Genomic DNA, 20,964 nt, shown 5'->3' on the forward strand with positions numbered 1-20,964 from the left:
ATCACAAGTAAGGAAATTTATGTGGAAAATCAGTTTGCTGTTTTTCCCAGAGAAATTAAAGGGCACAAGACACCAATTAGGATGAATCGATGGCATGGGGATGGGAACTTTTCAATTCGTGTGGGCTGACGAGTCAAACAGCAGAGATGAGAGATCTTAAAAACCCAAGTGGCTGTTAGGGCTTATTTCTAGTCATTAGTTTACCTTGTTGCTAATGTTGGACCTGCTGATGTTATCAGCTGAATTTCTGGTAATTCCCATCCCCTGTTGTGCGGCGACAAATGCTCCGGTTTGTGTGTAATTTCTCTGGGAAACTGATTTAAATTTCCTGATCAACACAGCACAGCAAACAGACAAAACTATCCTACAGCTTAAGAACAGATCAGTCTGCGGCGTCCACGCTAACACTTTAAACATTAGCAAGAGAGTGAGTCAGCGGCGAGACGAGCGCTGAAAAGTCACATCTCTTCCAGGTGAAACAAAACGGGCAGCTTGATAATAACTCACAAGTGTTCGAATCATGTCCTTTTGTCTCACCTGCAAGGGGGGCTGCAGATAGTGCCCACTCATACCCCCACCCCCACCCCTCCATCCCCCAAAACTCCCACCTAAATCAGACAGTGTGTGTGTGAGAGAGCAAATAGAAGGTCAGAACCTACCAAGACTGCTAGCGGGAGTCATGCACAAGACTGACCCTGTTGTGTTCATGCAGAGAAAGATAAAGAGAGAAAGGGGGGAAACAGAGAGGGAGAGAGAGAGAGAGAGGGAGAGAGAGAGGAGGAAATAAATGGGTTAATCGAGAGGAAGGAGAACAACAAGGTTAGACAAGACACACAGAAAAAAAAAACCCAAAAGGCTTGAGGACTTCACTCAGCTCAGTTGCTATTGTTACTGGAGCAATGTCGGCTGATTATGAAAGCAAGCAGAGATGTATTAAGTTGTTGAGTTATTTATTAGTTAGAATACTGTTTATATGCAGCTGCAGCAAAGTTTAACATAAAGCAAACTTAGGTACGGAAAAATCTGGACAAGTTTAGCAAAGTGCAATGCAGCGCTAATGTAAGTCTGTCTGTCCAGTTTTCCATTTTTCAGGGAGTTTTTCCCGAGGTCAGAGGATATTCATTTTTGGTGACATATTGTATTAATGCGTCATTTCAGGCTGCACAATATTTAAAAAAGACTTGAGCCTGCTCGTATTGTATGTTAGGCTTCTTACAACAACATGCTGTTCTGCATGTTTCTTGTTTTGGAATTTCTGAATAGCTGCACATGATTAAATGATCATATCAAAAAAATAAACAGACAAAGAAATCGCACTTTTTGGTCAAAAAAAAAAGAGGCAAGAATAAAACTGAAGAGGTGTGCCAGACAGCAGCATCATGCAGTATCAGTACAATGATGTGCACAGGCTTCTATCCAGATCAGATGGAGATACGTGGGGTTTTTACTGTACTCAGGTAAGCCTCCATCACATACATATTACAGGCAAACAACTCCTGAGACTTTTCTTTTTATCTTAACTTTGAAGAAACCCCACCTATCTGAAATGTAAAAGGTTATTAAAAAAATGCAACTGTGAGCCAGGCTACGCCCCACACACAGATACACACAGAGGAAGGGATGATGAAGCACCATTAGGAATCCCGTACCAAGGGAAACAAAAAGAGCAGGCAGGTAGTGAGAAGAGCGAGGGATAGGAGTTTTATCCTCATGAGTCATGAGTGTGGCTACAGGCTACCATATTAGCTGCAGTTAACTCATTTAGCAAGTGACTCAAGGGCCCTTCAGGTACTGCTATTTTCTGTGCGAAAAGCAGACAGAGTGTTCATTTGCGGGTAAAAATCACTGAATAAATTTGGTAAAACTGGAATAAAATTATCGCCAAAATAACAATAATCACCATATTTTGTATATTTTAGTATTGCACTTGTGCTGAAACAGTTGGGCTTGTTTTGCTCCTTTGTATGCTTGGGGATTAGACTGGCAGGTGTATCATATTGAGGTGGTAATATATGATAGCTTTCATTGCTCTGATCAAAGCGCGCACTGCCCTTCCACCTGGCAGCAATTATGTGTTTATATTTGCAGGCACTAGATCAAAGTTTTAGGGATGGCGCAGTGAATATTGAAAACACACCCTCACAGCGAAGGCCTTTATTAGCATCACTCAAATAAATCCATGCCAAAAGATGAAAATTAGGCTAAACAGATGTAAACGGTCATTTGAGAATCCCCTCTTTTATGCGTGTGAAGCTCCAAAACAACAACACGTTTGGAGGATAGCTGTGCGTCTGTGTGTGCGTGCGTGCTCCGCATACCTATGAGTGCTTTGCTTCTATCTGCATCTGCGTGCTGCGTGTGTGTCTTACCTGTGGGAAAGAAAGCGGGCTGCTGGAGCTGTGCGTTGGCCAGCGCCTGCTGGTAGTGCAAAACACTGGGGTTGAACAGGGAGCTCGCTCCGTTGCTCTTCTCAAGTGCTGGTCTCTTTGGTAGGGGCTGGAGGACGCCGTGGGGGAACGCCTAGCCACCGACAACACACACACACACACAACAGGAGCACAGCAGATTTGAACTGTATACTCACACAAGTCGACACTAACATTTCCTAAATCTGGTATTTGTCTATGCACAGCACAAGAAGGCAAAAATGGAAACTTGCTGTAACTATCACAAGGACAATGAGAAACTACACCGTAGCAGGGCAATCGTCAACAACACATTAAAGAAAGTGCGATAGCTGGAGTTATTTTAACATTACATTGTAGTTGTTCAGTTAACAAATGTACAGTACAATCTAGACTTGCCACTGGTGATCATAAATGATACGTATTTATATCATTAAAGTCTTTTACAGGGTTTCACAAAAAACAAAAGAGCCAAATTAAATTTTGTGAGTGGCTACAGTACAATTAAAGAAGCTACATGCAAAGCAAAAGGTGAAAGGTCAAAGTACCAGGTCTACAGTTGCCTCGAGGGGTCGCTTCATTGCTTTGGCAGTCGACTGAGTCTTTAATTAGCAGGCAGCGAGCACATGATGGCAGTGGGCCAATGGGATTCAAGCGTATTAACATACAGGTAACAGCAAGCAGAGGTGCGTCATGGGGGACAGCATTGCATTGTGGATAGGTGAGAAGGAAAAAAACAAAAACAAAAATAATCTGAATGCAAGTATACCACATACAAAACAATAGGCATGCACATAAACAAAAATTTGTTTTGTTTCGTTTACTTTAAAGAAACATTGCTACTTTTTGAATTAGTACAAAAGCCAAAAAAAAGCATCTACAATTAAACTTTGGTTAAAAAAATAAGCAAGATTCTACAATGTACTCCAAAGCTACCGGGAAAGCATTTAGTAACTAACTACTTCTGAACAGCAAGAACAGAAAAGTAGTACGCTAAACACGACTGGCTCAGACTAGGAATATTGATCTGACACTTGATGTGAGATCTGCGCTGAAGTTCTCAGCAGTGTTCAAAGTAAGACACTACAGACCTACGCACACAACCATTAAGGCGCTCCTGGAGAAAGCTAACCTATTTGATGACGTGAGGTGGTTCGAGGCTGACAAACGTTAAAATGTACACAACAGACTCGGATGTGAGTGAGGTAAAAAAAGACACAGCCCTCACAACCAGCAGCAAGAACTGGATACCTTTGTGAAGGCAAATTTAAAAAAACAAAACAAAACAAAAAACTACAAATTAGTACAGTTACTAGCAAAGGCTAACAAAAATAGTTTAACAACCACATCCTTCTCTGTAGCGTCAATTCAACTACAGACACATCCTCAAACTAAATCTGCGTTGTGAGGGTGTGTGGCGTTGTTAGGTGTGATCAATGAACTCGGGAAGGTGAGGCAACGTTACAGTTTAATAACATAATGTGGAGCTCTGTTTATTAAAATTCCTCTAATCTAACAAAGTAAAAATAAGTCATTTTATATCAATTGTTTTTGTGCTAACTTCTTAAAAAACATCCTGATATTTGATGTCACTGCTGAGAGGGGGAAAAAAAGAAAAAAGATGACACGGGTGTGATGAACACAGCACTTAAGGGTCCATGCACAAGCCTATGCTTCATGTATGTGGGTTTTTTAATAGTATGTATGTATGTCCAATTAAACAGCAACAATGCATTGCTGATGCACCACAGAGTTAAACATTGCGGTTAGTTAAAATGAAAGATGCTCTATTAAAGTGACATGAAAAGCAAAGATGACTGCATTCGCCTTTGTAATGAGGAAGAAGATCACAGCATGGCAAGCAACACGTAATGTGGCACAGTAAAACAACATAATCTCAGTGAGAGGACCTTTTTACTGTAACTGCATCAGTTAATGTGTAACCTTATCTACTGTGCGCTTTATCCTATTTGCTTTAGATTTTAAAAAGTGAATTATGGATAATGGTATTACCTATTCACAGCAGTGCAGCAAAACAGGTTTTATGGGTCTCTGCTTCAATAAAAGGACTAAAAGAAAATTGGATTAAAGGTGCTGACTAAACAACTCGTTGTCCTAAGGTTAGCCCTCCTCACCTCTAGTGCAGAATCTGACTGCACAATTTGGGAATTGGGTCATAAAGTTGATAAACTGGGGAGGAAGACGGGAGGAGTATGAGCAAAGGATTGTGAAGAGGATGCACCGGCAATATAAACTCGTGGTACCTTTAAGAAAACAGCGCAGTCAGGTCAACATCAGGTTACAGCGCCTTCGGGTCTCAAGGCCTTTTTTCTTATTTATGGATGCTTCAATTTGCTGTTGCTTGAATGCAGCTGCTAATATGTGCACACGCTAGCCTGCCTTATCATCCACGCTGTGGATCAGTCATGAAGGAAGAAGAAGGAGAGCAAGCAGCAATGGAGCCAGCCAATGAGAGGTGTGTGCGACGCACAAAGCATGCCCATGCCATGGAGGAAAAAAAGTCAGTGAGCACACTGGCGCAGTGCAAGGTGTGCGAGTGCAGTTAGCCACAGGATCATTCAAAAGAAGCCGCTCAGAGGCCGGGGAAAGGCGGGGCACAGCCAAGACATAATGCCAAACTCTTCTCACTGTCTCTCTGGCTGACTTGAATTCTGTCTGCTCCTCACATTGTTGGGGAAGTTTTATTTATTTATTTATTTATATTTGGTCAAAATAAAGGCAGAGGTAGGATGCTGCATCCTCATCCGTCCCAAATTCAATTTGTATTGATCTGCAGAGAACCGCACTTATCATTGAGAGCAGTGGGGTTGGATGAGGGGGTGAGCCAGGATATTGTCTTTGTACGAAACAAGGGCATTGGAAAATAAAAGAGGACTGCAGAGAGATAATAACAGATTGTTCTTGCGGAGTTACACTGATTTGTTTAGGTCTCGCTAAAGCCTTTTTATTCTATACAAAGGCCACTCTTTGGGATGACTATTGTTGGTGAATTGTGCACTGGAGTCCACTAGAAAAAACCCGGCAGAGGTGGGTAGGTTTTGTGCAGTAATAAAGCAGTGCTCCACATTTTATGTTACTGTAGGTGACACGGTCAGCAACATGTGCTTAGGTTTCGTGTACGTCAAGATGATTTGGATTAATGTTTTGCCTTCAGAGGGCCTATGTGTTATGTAGTCTAACTAGTACAAACTTTACTCAGAAGGGTCTCTTGATCTGAAACATTATGTGATTTGTATAAAGGCAGGTAGCACCAGGCACAGCAGTTTTATTACCACCTCCCCTCTGCTATAATAAATTTGATTTCACTGCGATATACTGTATATATTATGTTGTGCTTCTTATGTCTATCCATAAAATTTCCAATCATCATTTATTTGATGCACAAATAATAGAAAAAAGTATAAAAGTTTTCCACAGCCTCAACTCTTAGAAAGTTCCAGGTATGCTGTATATAAGAGCTATAAAACAGCCCATCTAAATGTTACAAGCTCTTCCACTATAAACACTAAACAAGCAGAAACCTTGTGAAACTAGTATGTTTGTGTCTTTCCTGCTCTACTGCTGTGAAGCCACGAGACACAGAAGGTGGGCTGTACTCTCACCATGGCTGCAGCTGTGGCAGCAGCTTGCGCAGCCACAGCTGTCTGGTTGGCCTGGTGTTGGGCGGCCTTAATCTTGGCCTGCAGGTGGGCGGGGGGGTGGAAGTACTTGCACTTCTCGCGAGAGCAGCGACTCTTGATGTAGTCCATGCACACGGTGACCGTGTTGTCGCTGGTGTCGATCATGGGGCTGTCGCTCGGGTGGGCGAAACGGCAGTCTGTCTCGCCGCGAGCGCAGTTGCCCCGCTGGAACTCGCGGCAAACCTGGAAGCGGGACAGTCACACGCACACAAGGACACACACGCACACAGACAGACACGCATGGACACGTGCACACAGAGGAAACAAACACACGTAGAAGACAAAACAGTGAATGCTTTAGCTTTCGGTACATGTCAGGAAACAAAACAAGGCTGCTCTCATTGCTTTAGCTAGCAGCGGCTCCTTATATTTCTTGTCATCTTAAAGCAAGATGACTCAAGCAGACATCAAAATCTTGATAAGATTATTAGATTTATCTTTAAGGATTTGAAATTTTGTCATCTGACTGTTTTAACTATGACAAGCCTGAAACATCAGGGATTTTCCAGTCGAGAAAAGCTTCTGACACACCCAAAAGATGTCAAAGCCATTAATGCTGGGCATCATTTACTCAAATATTACCTACATTTCTGTTGATCAGATGATCAAAAACAACAGAATGCATGCATTTCTGTTCAATAAGAGATTGCTCTTTTGCTCTTTTTACATTGCTCTCACTGATAATGCTTACAAGCATAATCATCCTCCAAGTTTAATACTGCATAATAGAGCAAAAAGACTTTTTTTCACACAACGCCTATATGATAACAACAATAACAATTACCAACACATAATGAATTATGGCTGCAGTGGTTCATGTGAGTGTAAGGAGTGTGAGAAGCAGCACAGCGGGTTAATAAATAATATATTACATATATGGGAGAATATTAAAAGCACACTGTGAGATACTGTATAAACATTTGCCATATAGATTTATTCATAGTGATGCGCTTCTCTCCAAAAAGAAGATAACTGCAATAACAATCTTCTCTCAGCGTCCCCCAAAATAAAACGTATATGTGATACACATAATATTAAAAAAGGGAAAAATGAAAAAACATAATTTTGTGTTATTTGTTGTTGTTTTTTTTAAATAAGGCTTTTAATTAGTTTTGGACACAGTGTGAAAAGGGCTCAACAAAACGTAACAAAACCTAAGTGTGTGTGTTCAACTGTTCAGAGGCTTGGGCGTAATCACAGGAGAGATCTGCTTTTGACTTCCACTCTAGGACTGAGACACACACACATATACAGGCACACACAGACATATACACACACACGTGTGCACGATGGCTTTGTGGGGGAGTATGTAAGTGTCTCAGAGGGATACTGTTTCATTAGAGGCTGCTTCATTCAGTTGCTAAGTGATAGCACTCTGCAGAAAAACACATACAGGCACACACCTACACATCACCTCTAGGTCTTAGGGAGATTATTGTTTATCTTTATAAATATAGCGGGGTAAAAAAACAAAACAAAAAAAAAAACTCCACTGCCTCACAATCACAGAGCTATTCTCATTCAGCGTCGTTTGCCAGGGGGGCAGATGGAGATGGCTGAAGTTGCTGAAAGCGTCCCAGCCGAACTGCGTCTGTCTAGCAAGTAGCAGTTTATCTTGAAAAAATTCCAATTACAAAATCTTCAATAACACCATCTTATTTATTACTTCTACAAGGCATAACAAAATCATACCCCTTAAGTTGTGTTCAAGGACACAGCTGATATAAAGATCTATGAGGAGAGGAGCCTAATACTGATGTTTCCATGAAAAATGATCCCCCCCTGAAAGACAAAGCCTGGATACGTGCTGGTTATAAAACAGCTACCGCAGTTACAAATCTCACAGCCTCTTTTTTTTTTTTTTTATAAAAGAAACATGATTTGAGATTTAATTGTTTTGCTCCCACTTAACTTTTTCAGAGCCTGAATTGTTTATTTGGACTCATTCCAAGGCAACTTCAAAGTGTATTTATTCACGTCATTTATAACTTGCTTATAAAACAGAATGCTAAAAACTTGCTTACCCTTTCAGGTCATTATCTAAGGTAAATTATACTACAAGTAGCGCATTTAAAAAAGCTAATTCAAAGTGGAGAGTTTGTATATGGCTGTATTTTCATCGCTGCAAACTCTTGTGGAAATTAAAGGAAGTAGTTTGCATTTTTTACCAGTATAAAGAAAATCTTTGGAGAGAGCAGACATGTTTTTGGAAGTACTGCATCACAGAGGGTCCTGTAAAAGCTCCTGAACTATAAAGGATACTCATTTATAATCACAGTAAGATGCTACACTAATTACACTTCACAGCCTCAAAGAGTACATTCACTATGATTAAGTGCCATGCAGGAGAATTCTGATTGGGTGGGTCACCTCCAGCTTGTCAGTACGCAGAAGTTTCTGGTTGGAGGAAGAGCCAGCGGTCACGGAGACGGGCGGGCTGCCGGGGACGATAACCGGAGTGCTGGGCAGGATGTCTGTTGGCACCAGACCCATGCTGTGGGACATGGGAGTCAGGTAGGGTGTGTAGCTTAAACCTGCGCTGGACCCCAGCCCCTGGCTGACTGGAAACGTCTGCTGCAGATGGAGAGAAACGACATGTTTATGACTGCTCTTTCAGTAGCTATTTTTCACATCCTTAATTAAAATGGTAAGGATAGATAAAAAAAATGCTGAACTGAAAGATGATGGATGTAGGCAGGGACAGTGGGAAGTGGAGGGTGAAAGGCAGTAAGAGGGTATGGAGATGAGAAAGAAAGAGAGAAGTAAGGGGGAAAGAGACACCAAAGGCAAATGAACAGAGGGTGCAGCTGGGGAGAGAATGTGGCAGGTAGAGAGAGAGAGAGTGGGAAAGGGATCGGCTTGAGAAAAAAAAAGAGAGAGAGGAGTGTGAGAGTAGAAACAAGAGGAGGTTCAGTTTTTTTTTGTTTTTTTTTAACCGTTATGTATCCCAGGAAGATTTTGCTGAGCATGCACGTTCTTTTTTTGTTACACCTAGCACTAAACTGATGCAGTTAAACAAAGTCACACCTGGCAGCTACCCAGTGCAACCACAGTATAGGCTGGCTGCTGAGCAACTCCCTGAGGACAGCTGGGGACTTTTTGTACGTTGCACAAGGGCATTACAAAAGCGAAGAAAAAATTTCTGATCTTCCAAGCCTGAGACGTAATCTAAAAACAGTCAAATCTGAGAGTTTAGATAACAATAAAGTACCTTACCAAAGACTGGATAAAGTCAGTGAATCGCATTGCTTGACGCCAAACTTTTTAATGCTAATCACGACAATGGAATTCACTGCTATTTTCTCAGAGAGACAATCAATTCCCACAGTAGCGAGTTCACACTAACCACAGGTTGCATGGTGGTGCCGGGGATCATAAACTGCATTTGTTGAGCCAACATGGCGGCAGCTGTCTTCTGCTGGATCAGGTTATTTCGCCCGTTGATCTCCAGCTGGGTCTTCAGGTGAGCAGGTGGGTGGAGGTATTTGCAGTTCTCTCGTGTGCAGCGACCCTGAGCACAAGTAAACAAATGTGATGGGGGAGAGGAAGGCGAGAGGGCGAGGGAGACAAAACAAGTCGTTAATGGTCCGAAAACTTCAACTCTCTCATCAACAGCATGAACAGAAAAGCAGCCAGTTTTTTGTTGATAAAGCTGAGTGTGACTAGGCTGTGGGCCTGCCTGAGGATGTGGCAGATACGTGGGCACTGACTCCAAAACATCAGGTGCTTGAAGGCAGCATACATATTCATACAGAGTGTGAAACAGAAATTCATGGGGATGGTTTGTGCTTTTGAGCAGAAACAACGCTATGGAAGATGATTACCATTTGATCTACTAGGTTTTTAACTGGAAGGTTAAAAGGTCATGCTTGCAACATGGACACACTGTCTACCTAGTATTCGTTGCAGATTGGGGGGGGGGGGGGGGTAGGCTTGCAGAGGCCATGGTGGATAAAGGCAATTACACTGTCAACCCAGAGGCTAACAGCAAACACATTAATCCAATATGGATCCAGGCTGCTGTGCTTACTGCAACGAGAGTGGGTGGAAGAGAGAGGGGAGAGGAGAGGTCAGGGGGGAGCGACAAAGTGAATGGTAGCATGAAAAAGGACTCTGGAGCTATGTGGAAGATGGTACATAAAGGCGAGGAGAGAAGAAGAAAAGATGTGGGCAGAACAGACTGTTTGGAATTAGCAGAGAGGACAAAGGTCAAGGAGAAAACAGGAGAGATGACACATCTGGCATGACACGGCAAGTCTTGGTGAATGTGATCGAGAGAAGAGGTAACTGAGCTAAGCTTAGCGCAGTCTCGCACAAACGGCTCTGCTGCTTTGTCCGAATGCCCCTTTAACTCCATGACACAGATGAGCGTCACCACAGTGGCCTGATTAGCATTATCATACTCATCACTCCTCTATATGAAAGTATGACAGGTCTGCCTAGCTTCCACGCAATGATCGGTTATGACTGAGTTTAATTACACAAGCGCTGCTCTCAAACACTACATCCATACCCAGACAGACAAAATGACAACAAACCACCAGGCAAAGCTACACACAGGATGTGTCTCATGTACTGTGGCGGTCTGGCGTGTGCAATGATGTGTATTATATTTGACAGGGTAGGGGGACTCCAGCTGAGTAGTGCAGTGAATTGTGAAAATGCCAATGACAGACAAAAAAAGGAAACAGCCAGCTTCAAGTTGAGTGGGGAATGTATAAATATTATATCAGTCTCCTGATATTATTATCATTCTAATGATAGTTGTGATTATTAGTACATGATCTATATATATTATATATGCGTGACTGAAACCCATGTGCAAATTGTCGCTGCTAAGCAACTTAGGAGGCCTATTATCTGTCTTATGTATACTGTTACAGTAGTAGAGTTGATGTCTGTGTATGTACAAGCAATTGATATAAAGTAGTAACTCAGTTTCAGACTTAAGTTTAATAAAGTTTTTCTACTCTTGGATCTGTTTGATATCAAACTGAGTGGAGAACCTTTATAATGGTCATCTCAGGGAGACTATAACTGTGAGCATCGAAGGGGTTCACCCACCTACTGCTTCAAATTTTACAAGGAGGATGCCAGTCAGAAGAAAAGTGAGGGGGAAAGGAGCTAAAATACTTTGTTTCAGACCTGTTTTTTGTGTTGGAATATCTGAGGTTTAAATCACCAAATGTATCTGTATCGGTTTTAAAAATCCTATATGCATGGCAAAATATACATGAATGATTATTAACTATGATTCATGCAAAGCTGCTAAATAAATAGTCTCTTCAAGTCTCATCAAAGCAAAAACCAATATAACTATCCTGCTATTCTGTTCTTCGTGGCAGATATTAAAAGGCACTCCCAAACACACTGTTAGTGTTGTTCCAATTACAACTGATTGGAAGCGCAAGAGAGCAAAGCCACAAAGGATATGAAGTCTGTAAACACTATAGGCTCCTTTGCAATCACTTTTTCACATGAGTAATAAGATACATACAAACAAAGTTGATCCCAGGTTCAAGACTTTCAGAGACCTGGGTGCAGAACTATGAGTCAAAAGAGACTGACCTCTAAAACCTGGTGTCAGAGCTGCAGTGAGCCGGCTCTGGTGTCAGAGCTGGCTCACTGCAGCCACTACCTCCCTCCTCCTTCATGGCTCACACGCACAAAATCACACCTGCCCACACATACGCATACTAAATCTCTCAATCGCAACAAGCATCACCCACACACACACATACACACACCGGCTTAGGGATGCAGGCTAATGGATATACACACTGTTGTACTCAGCTCCATTCAGGCCTGTCCAGATCAGAGGAATAATGTTAGTGCTGGACCAAAAACCTCAGAGGTGTCCAAACTAATTGAAGCCTTATGCACCGCCACCACAGTCAAAAGTGACAAAAGGTGTGTGTCGGTGCTCTATGTGTGTTTTGTGTCTCTGTGTCCACAAGAGAGGATGCGTAGGCAGGTGTAACTGTGCATGTGTGTGTCTGTGCGTGCAGGAGAAAATGTGTGGGCGGGTATAACTCTGTGTGTGTGAGAAAGGGAGCTGGTGCTGAAGCTGAGCTCTGGACAGCATCCCAAACCGAGTCTGCGGGGAAGCGCAGCATCAATATCGCGCCCCGCAGAGATCACAGACACAGACGGACACAAATAAAGAGACACGCAAAAAAACACACACACCACAGACCCTCACCGCACACTATGTCGCTCAGTTCACTCCAGACTGCACTCTGGAGCCATTACCTCACTTTCTGCTCCATATTCGGTTCATCTACAGCCAGTGAATGACATATGCTTTCTGCAAATGCTCGTCATTAGTCTTCACTTAAAGCGATGAGGTAAATGGTGGCGAAGCTCCTTGTTTTGTGATTCTTACTAAATGCAGGCCTTGTGTCATGTCTGAGTGTGGGCAGGCAGGAAGAGAGGACCCAAAATGCAGGACTCACTGAGGCGGAAGTAATTCAAAACACACAGCTTTATTGCTGGTAAGAAGCAGAACAGAAAAACACTAACTAAACTGGAAGAACGGAATGAGTAGGCAGGAAGGCTGGCTGGCAAACGGAGCACACGGAGGAAGCGAGGGTAAACAGACGTTAACGATGCGACACCGAGTAGGGGAAGACACAGACACTAAATACAAGAGGTGAACGGAGCAAAGAGGAAACAGCTGGGAGACACGGCTGACGTTGATTACACTGACGAGACAGGGAGAGCACAAAGCTGAACGCACTGACAAAGGGCACAGACCTACAAAATAAAACAGGAAGCACACGCCAGACAGAGACAGACTCGTAAACAGGCATAATGACGTCATGGACAAACAGAGGGACATACGGGCAGAGAAGACTAAGCACAGGCAACCTAAACCAAACATAAGGGCAAGATAACAAAACCTAAACCAGAAATAATCATCATCAACATCATCATCAGATAACTAAAGAATCAGAATATAATTGTAATCAAAACAGTATCACCAGAGAATAACTAATCCATAATGCAAAATAAACCAAAACATAAGAAACTCAAAATACTGGGTCGACCCGACCCAGGACCGTGACACCTTGGAATTGTAGAACTTTCTCCTTTTATCTCGTCAAACTTTATTTAAGAGCATTTTCTTACTGATCTATTCACGATCTTTCACAGCATTGTGCTTGGTCTTTGCATAAATTTGTTTTAATTTATCCCAGTTTTCATCTAGTCTGTAGGTGGAAGAAGAAGCAATAAAAATAAGTAGTTTCAGGGCTGCCATGGCAATAGAAGACCCAGTACTATTAAACACAGTGAAAGGATTCAGTGCTCGAATTTATTATATAAACATCCCTTATTTGCAGGAGATTGCGGGATATAGTTCGTGTACGTAAGCTATATCGATCTCCGCCTATATTTACAGTGGTGTTTAAAGCAGAATAATCAATGTTCAGTAATTTCCCCAGCAAGAAATTTTTATTTGTTAGCAGGATTACTCAAAAATTTATTGACAGATCTGCATGATATTTGTTTTTATCAGCGGTGGAGATCTTAAAAGCACCTTGTATAATTGATCCAGATCTGGATCTATTCATTTTTGGAATTATTACCAAAAATAATTGATAAAAGACATTTGGTGCCACAGTTTTTAAAACAAATTATCCTGATATTCGCAGGAAAATATCACAAACTAATCTGCAGATATTTTTCTGGACCCAGAGTTGCAGTTTATGCATATCAGACCTTTTTTTCTTCTTTTTGTTGTTAGTTACCGTGTCAAATCTCAAAAGACATTAAAAGTTTATAGTGACACAAAAGTCATACAACTTATGTAGATCCGTGGGACTGAAGTAGTTAAAAACTCAAAGGTTAGCAGATGTTAAAACATGTTTCGGCATAAGTGTGTAAGGTAAGGGTGTGTTGGGGACTAAGGCCCCTAGGCAGTTAGCTACCTTTGATAGAAGTCAAAGTTTACTTAATAAATCCCGGTTGCTAATGTGAAATGGGATCCATGAAGACCAGTTTGAGTAATGGGGTCTCAAGACACCACATCAGACACTCATAATACTGTGCAGTGAGGATCCTTGGACTGTGAAGTTCAAGGCTGCAAGATACTAAAATACCAATTTGGCCGATATAGATAACAATATTTTTACAGTCTTTTAATTTTGTTTTTGTTCTTATTTATTCACCTTTTTGTTTTACGGTAATAAATTAATCTTAAAATAATTTACTGACCTGTTTAAAAGTCTTCAAGCTCTACAGCACACAATTTGTCTACCACAGCTTTAATAAAACTGATTTGACAGCCAACAGGACCGATACTGGGTGATACCTACATGAAGCCAATATATTGATGCATCCCAACTGCACATTGGCTTTTATTGCTATGAAACTTGTCTTGATTATTGTGTATGAGTACGCATGAAAGGCTGCAATCTTTTAGATTGATTACCAAAGCTGGTGTGAACACAGCCTTACCTTTAACGTGTCAAAGTGTCAGAGTTTGTTTTTCTGTTATTGAGTGTCTTTTAAGAGCTTAACCTTCTCTTTGGATAATCATAAGCGGAATATGAATGGGCTATAAATACGTTTAACTGAGCCTCAAAACGGCTTGTAAAACATTAGGTTTCAGACACAAGAAGAAATGAGGTCATTTAAAAGAATTTCAGCTGTGTTCAGACTAGATGTTTAAGGTCAGTGAATCTAAGACTATTACAGGCTAAATCTAGACATGGAGACATAATAGTTAATGCTGAAAAGTTCAAAGCAAAGAGAAGGTTAATAAAAACGTACACCCCAAGACATAGAATATTCATTATACTCATCCAGGTGGTAATTTTGGTAATTGGACACAGCAGCAAAGAGGGATGAAGATCTAACATATGCTTAATCGCAGACATGATAATAATAATTCTTGCTTAAATAAAATATGGCAAGGCAAATTGCAGTTACGATCTAGTGATGGCTACACATATCAATTTGGGAGTGCGATAATGATGGTCATGAATGAAGGGTCCAGGCTGCAGTTTGAAATGCCACACTTGATGATTCAAAGCACATAAGATGAGGTAAGCTTTGTGGAAAGGCACCGCTGCATCGCACATAAAAACGAAGCGTGTTTATGGCTTATGGTTTAAGCAGTGAGCTGGTTCACCAACGCATCGATGACGGTGCTAAAAAGCTGTGGCTGATGACAGTGCTGTGCCATCATCTGGTTTTAAGCCTTCATCCTTTGAGAGGGTGGCAGGCACATGCAAATACACAAACTCCCACACAGAAAGACACACACGCACACACACGCACAGGCCAAGTGCACTATGCCTTCTGTCTAAGCTACCCACTCAGAGCAGAGCAGAAATCCATTCATCGTGGGCATTGCCTCTGAGCAGCTGTCTATGAAAAGGATCTTTGAAAGCACCACGGCACCTCTGTGATTCGTACGCCGGCCGCTGGTGTGTAGCCATAGCTACACTGCAAAATTACACCTTTCTCGAGGATCGCTCACATGGCAATTTCTTATTGCAGGCTGCAGGGTTGCCCTTGTATGGATGAATGCTGTGATCCATGCTTTGGGATACACTAATAACTGCTTTGATTCAGATTGGATAATTATTTGCATCGCAGTGAGAAACAAATGACAATGAAGGTGAGATCAAAGATAAATTAGTGGTTGCTTTCACCTGACATAAAGCCTCAGTTCGAGAGCTGATAAAACATATTACTTGCAGTGATGTCCTTCAAATCCCCACAGCCATTGCCAACAAAACAAAACAGCACTTACTGTTTGCCAAGTTTTCATATACGATTATTGCCCATACAAATGGGCTCCACGTTAGGGCTGTTCCGAGGGGGAAGGGGATAAAGAGACCTAATTTCATAAACAGATTAGGATTACACTCACTTCACCCACTGCGGCTCCTTCAGTTGTTCATGGAAATCAAACAACAATGTTAAAAGCTTTTTTTTCTTTGTATTATATTAACTGCTACTATGTCACATTTACCATATTATCATTTTACTTAATGAGGATAAGTCTGAAGATCTCAGACATTGTCTGGCGTTTGTCTCGAGTGCCTAAACAATGTGTGCCTTACTTTAAACATATATCTACAGACTGATATATAATAAAAAGCGTGTTATTTGCAGACCTAAACTGTTGTCTTGTTATCATTCATGGCACTGAAAAAGAAGGATAACTAATTTTTCTCAGCAATCCGCTGATCACGCTCCCAATCTGTCATGGCCACACAGTTGACAAACCTTTAGCAAAAGGCAAAGTGGGAGAGAAAAACACACGGCAAACATTTACTGCAGCAAACACGCTGGTATGAGAACACAAAACACACACATACACACACACACAAACCTTTTTACACAGTGACAAAGTGCTGAGGAGGGTACAACAGTGCTTCTACACAAACATGACAGAGCTATCACACTGCAACACTCACAGATACACAGAGGCAGGGCTAAGCCTACAGAAAACATCCTCTGACTGTGTGATGCACATTTTAAACTGCCAGTGCTGAACTACTTTGTTGTGATTTTTGTCCTTTTGTATTTTTTTTTCCACGGTCAACTTTGGATGTCTGGATGCACTTCCACAGTGAAAAGACAAATGATTAGGTACACCACAGCAAAGTCTAATTATCTTCTGAGTCAGCTGTGGCTGCTAAGCACCTGATTCAGAGCCACACTTAAATTAATTTGCTACTATTGTCACTTAAAGCAATAAAACAAATCGAACAAAAGGTAAATTAAAACTATTTTTTACTATTTTTTTTACACAGGATAATTACTACTACAATTACAAAGCCATAATTACACTACAGCCACTTCTGGAGGTGGCACACATTAGTGAAGTGTAAAATAAATTCACAGGGAACACTGGCGCAAATGGCCCATGTATAACCCTGGCATCTTCATCAGTGGCAGAAACCCCTTCCACAACGCCACCCCGCCTCCTTCATCAGCCCCGGCTGAATGGTCAGAGTGATGACTGTTGTGTGTCTGTGGGTGGCACAGACACAGAGGGCCAGTCTTCCACCCCCTCCACAGAATAGCGCTTCACTTGTGGGCCCCTCCGTTCACCACTGTAACATTTGCATTTTGCCCTCAATGGGCGCTCTATGCTCAGCACTGCTGGAGACAGAGAGGAGCTGCCTATAGGCCGACAGAAGAGCTGAAAATGCCACTGCAAAGATGTCTGGCAACCCGCCTTTATGCTACACTCCTGTGGTTCCAATCAGCCTTAATGGGTAAACTAGGGCCCTGGTGCTTATCCCAGATTGATACGCTCGAAATGAAGCATTGCTTTTCTTTCGCACATCAACACCTCAAACCGAGAAAAAAAAAAAACCAATACTGATCAATTAGGTAGTGTTGAATCTTAAGGGTCCTGAGATGTGAGTGTGCATGCATTTCTCCATTAATCCACCCCAGTTTTCGCCAGCAGCACAGAGAAGCTGTGTACATATCTAAGCCCTCGTGATGTCTTTCTGACGTGAGAGTAGCTCTCAGTGACATGATCAATGACAGTGTGATTGGCAATATTGGCAGACTGCAATCCTGAAGAAACAATGAGGGAGGAAAATCATGGGGAAAAGAGCTTAAACACATGCATGGTCAGCACAAACCAGGCACTGGCTACATGATGGCTGAAGACTTTAGAAGTGAAAAGTCACAAAGATGGGACTCTAACTGATAATGTTTAAAGTCCAACATACCTAGCTGACTTTGGCGAACCACAAAAACGACACTAAAATGCTCACAAAGGCAGCTTCTGCAGACATTGCTTTAAAAAAAAGCTTCTGCCTTTTTTCCGACAGGACGTCCATCAGAGAAGCTGTAACAATGTCTTCTTCCCCACATTTATCCGATTGTCCTTCTCAGCGTGAAAGCAGGAGGGCTGCTGTGAGAAACTGATTCAAATTATTCTGACGTGAAGCCTGTGATATGTGTAATCCTTTTACAGCATAGCCAAAGAACCTGTTGTAACCCAACTGACCAGCAAGAAGGGGGTGGAAAGGCACTCGCTCTCTCTTGTCTCTCAGCATTCCCACATATCTCCTTCTTTTCTCTCTCCTTCAGTGCCTTGTCTCAGCAGTGTGCCATTTATATCCAGCCTTTTAATGCTAAGCCATTTACATTGTTGAGAAATGACTTGTGGTCTTCCTTTCATTGGGTGTTTGGTTTACAGGTATTTGCACTTGTAGCTATAAATATCCAAATGAGAACATTTCATGGCTTGCAACACTTACAGTACTGAAAGCTTAGCTTAGTTTGAACCCTCAACACTCAACACATTTTGCTTTTTCTAGGGCATCCATGAAAAAAAACCCCAGTTGCACTTGTTCATAATGTCCTTCTTTCTCTCCTCTCTTAGTTTACTCCAATAGTGTCTTGTTCCAAGGACCCTAACAGCTGGTTATGGGTCAGCCTGTAACAGTTAGAGGAAAGTACTTTGGTGAAAGCCCCCAGCTATGAGACACCAACAGGACAGGCACTCTGGTGCTCAGAAGACTGGGGAAAAAAAGCAGACCCAGTGATCCCAGCAGCCGGTAAAGTAGTGAGGCGCTAGATGCACATGGACAGGGCTTCCCTTTATCCTTGAACCCACAGAATGCTCCCTCTTAAGGATCTTGTTTTGTTTTTAGGCTCTAATGGATCTGTTTGGGCTAATGGGTCTGTTTGAAGCGGTGAGGCCCCGGGACAGCAGGAAACACTGAAAATCCATTATGAAATGATAGCCAGAGGCTTTTTGTTTACATTTAGCCTGGTAATGGAGAACAGGAATCAATGGTGAAAAGCGGGAGGAAAACTAGTCATTTATACTTAAAAACTGTGGCAACTCCAAACTTCCTTTCACGCCTGATTGTACTCTGCTCAACTCTATTTAGCATAACATATACAGAAAAGAAAACACCACTGTAGAGCACAGAGACTTGGTATTTTAGAAGCGTCTGCTTTCTTCACCTTCGCCCAAGACACACATAAGACATGTGTTGCCTCAGCAGTAATTAAGTGCCTTTGTTTCATGAGCTATAATCCCTCAGATGAACAAGTGGTAGTGTTGCTGACACGCTTGAGATTACCCAAGAAGAGGGGGGGGAAGGACAGAGAGTGGGAGAGTGGGATTAAGGTGATATAAAGTGTGTTGTTTCTTCCTTTCTTGTTTGTCCTGGGATGCCTGGATATCATGAATCTTTCTCCCACAGGCCGTAAATCTAAACACTCCCACCTCCATCTGAGGAGTGTAATAAAGCCTGTCCTTGCTGATCAAATGTCTTCAGCAACTGGATGTGTTCATTTTTCTTGTTTGGACAAAACAAGAACAAAGAACACATCGAAATTTCATCACACTGTGTCCTTATAAGTCTGTGTGGTAACATCTCTGAACAGTTGCAGCACGTTGTGCATCAGCTGAAAATCACATGCCCATGATCTCATGACACAGAAATGCACTGGGAGTCTTCAGTTAGTTAAATCCATAAAACTCTATAAAAAGAAAGTGCCTTTAAAATGCATTATTTCTAATGACCAGCAGGTAACGAGGAAGATATGGCAGAATTTGCTTTACCATGTGACTGACAAGCTGCAAGCACACAAGTATGCAGTGTCCCAATGATCATTACGTCTGGTTTCCAAACAATGAGATGACACGGCCAAAATGCTCAGCCTTCAAAGAAATTCACTAATCAATGGAAGAAGGGTTATAGACAGTCTGACTCACACCGCAGATCAGGCAGTTCAAGAAAATGTTGGAGTTGTTTGTCTAAATTCCTACTTAGAATTACAAATTAACGCTACACTAAAGATGTTTTGGTAGTCAATATGTGCCTAACTTCATGAGAGAGAAATGAAAAACAAAATGTTCTTAATCAATACACAGGGTCTTCATTAATTTTCTGCGCTACTGTGGTTAAATAGTCTGCAGGGTATAAACAATTTTCTATCAGGAGCTGTGATATATATACTTGTTGCAGGTTGTGAAAACAACCTATAGTTTAACCATCTAGGGTATGGATCGAGGAGCTTTTGTGCAGTCGTGGAGCAGCGAAAAAAAAAGAAGCCTATCAGCATTCAGCTGATGGCTATAATAACTAACTATGTTGGATACGAGTGTGAGTATTGTAACCGTCTTTTGAGGAGGCAACGTTCAAAGTGTGGCTGCAGTGGCACCGTTGCGAGGCACCTGCAAAGCCCCGGTTCCCGCTGCTAATCCAGCTGGAGGCTGAAGCCTTGCTTCAGTTAATCTGATCATCTGTGACCTGCTGAGACATGAAACCCACCCTGCAGAGCTCATTTACTCTGTACGCACAAAAACGTAAACAAGTATCAATAAGACACATAGAGGGAGATTGGCGAGGAAGCTGACATAGACACTTGGGCACAATCATACAGCGTGTTTGAAGTGAAGCAGCTGTCTCACTTTCCCATACACGTCTAAAACTATATACTATCCAAAAGAAAGGCTCAGCTATGACATTGCCACCTCTCAGTCTGTTGATAAGTGAGTCACAGCTAGAAGACGGAGGCATTAACCTGCTTTCAACAAGCTGTCATTTCCCTATGCTCATCCTGTCAGCTCTGCAATGATATGAGGGCAGTCCTACAGCTAACTTCAACTAGCCATATTGGTGAAAGACATCATAGAAATAGGTTATATGATGTTGATGGCCTAGTTTGAAAAGAACTGTGCCACATCCCCAAGAGGAAATAGCAGAAAGCCGGTAGGCTCTTTTTTAAATTTCCTAATTTTACATTTGTTGACAGATACAATTTCAATCATTCTCTAGCGATCAAAGGCAAAACTACTCCACAGTGGTGCAAAAATAGCACAAATCAGCTACAACTGCTAATGAAATAAATAAAAT

General features: G+C 41.9%; 1 protein-coding gene across 14 annotated transcripts in view; it reads right to left on the minus strand.

Annotated features, from left to right (window-relative positions):
- Positions 1–20,964, minus strand: part of LOC309701216 (muscleblind-like protein 2a) — a 56,861-nt gene that overhangs the window by 9,319 nt on the left and 26,578 nt on the right. For 7 of the 14 annotated variants that reach the window (XM_082525310.1, XM_082525308.1, XM_082525305.1 and 4 more), the window contains 6 exons: positions 9,453–9,617; positions 8,477–8,680; positions 6,029–6,289; positions 2,954–3,007; positions 2,370–2,520; positions 660–695 (listed from right to left, as the gene is read on the minus strand). In XM_082525310.1, coding sequence (XP_082381436.1) covers positions 660–695; positions 2,370–2,520; positions 2,954–3,007; positions 6,029–6,289; positions 8,477–8,680; positions 9,453–9,617 — 871 coding nt within the window. The remainder of the gene's footprint in view (positions 1–659; positions 696–2,369; positions 2,521–2,953; positions 3,008–6,028; positions 6,290–8,476; positions 8,681–9,452; positions 9,618–20,964) is intronic. The other 7 variants (XM_082525312.1, XM_082525302.1, XM_082525300.1 and 4 more) reach the window with 4 other exon arrangements.

Source organism: Aulonocara stuartgranti (assembly GCF_965226115.1).
Source record: "Aulonocara stuartgranti genome assembly, chromosome: 23".
Classification (NCBI taxonomy): Eukaryota; Metazoa; Chordata; class Actinopteri; order Cichliformes; family Cichlidae; genus Aulonocara; species Aulonocara stuartgranti.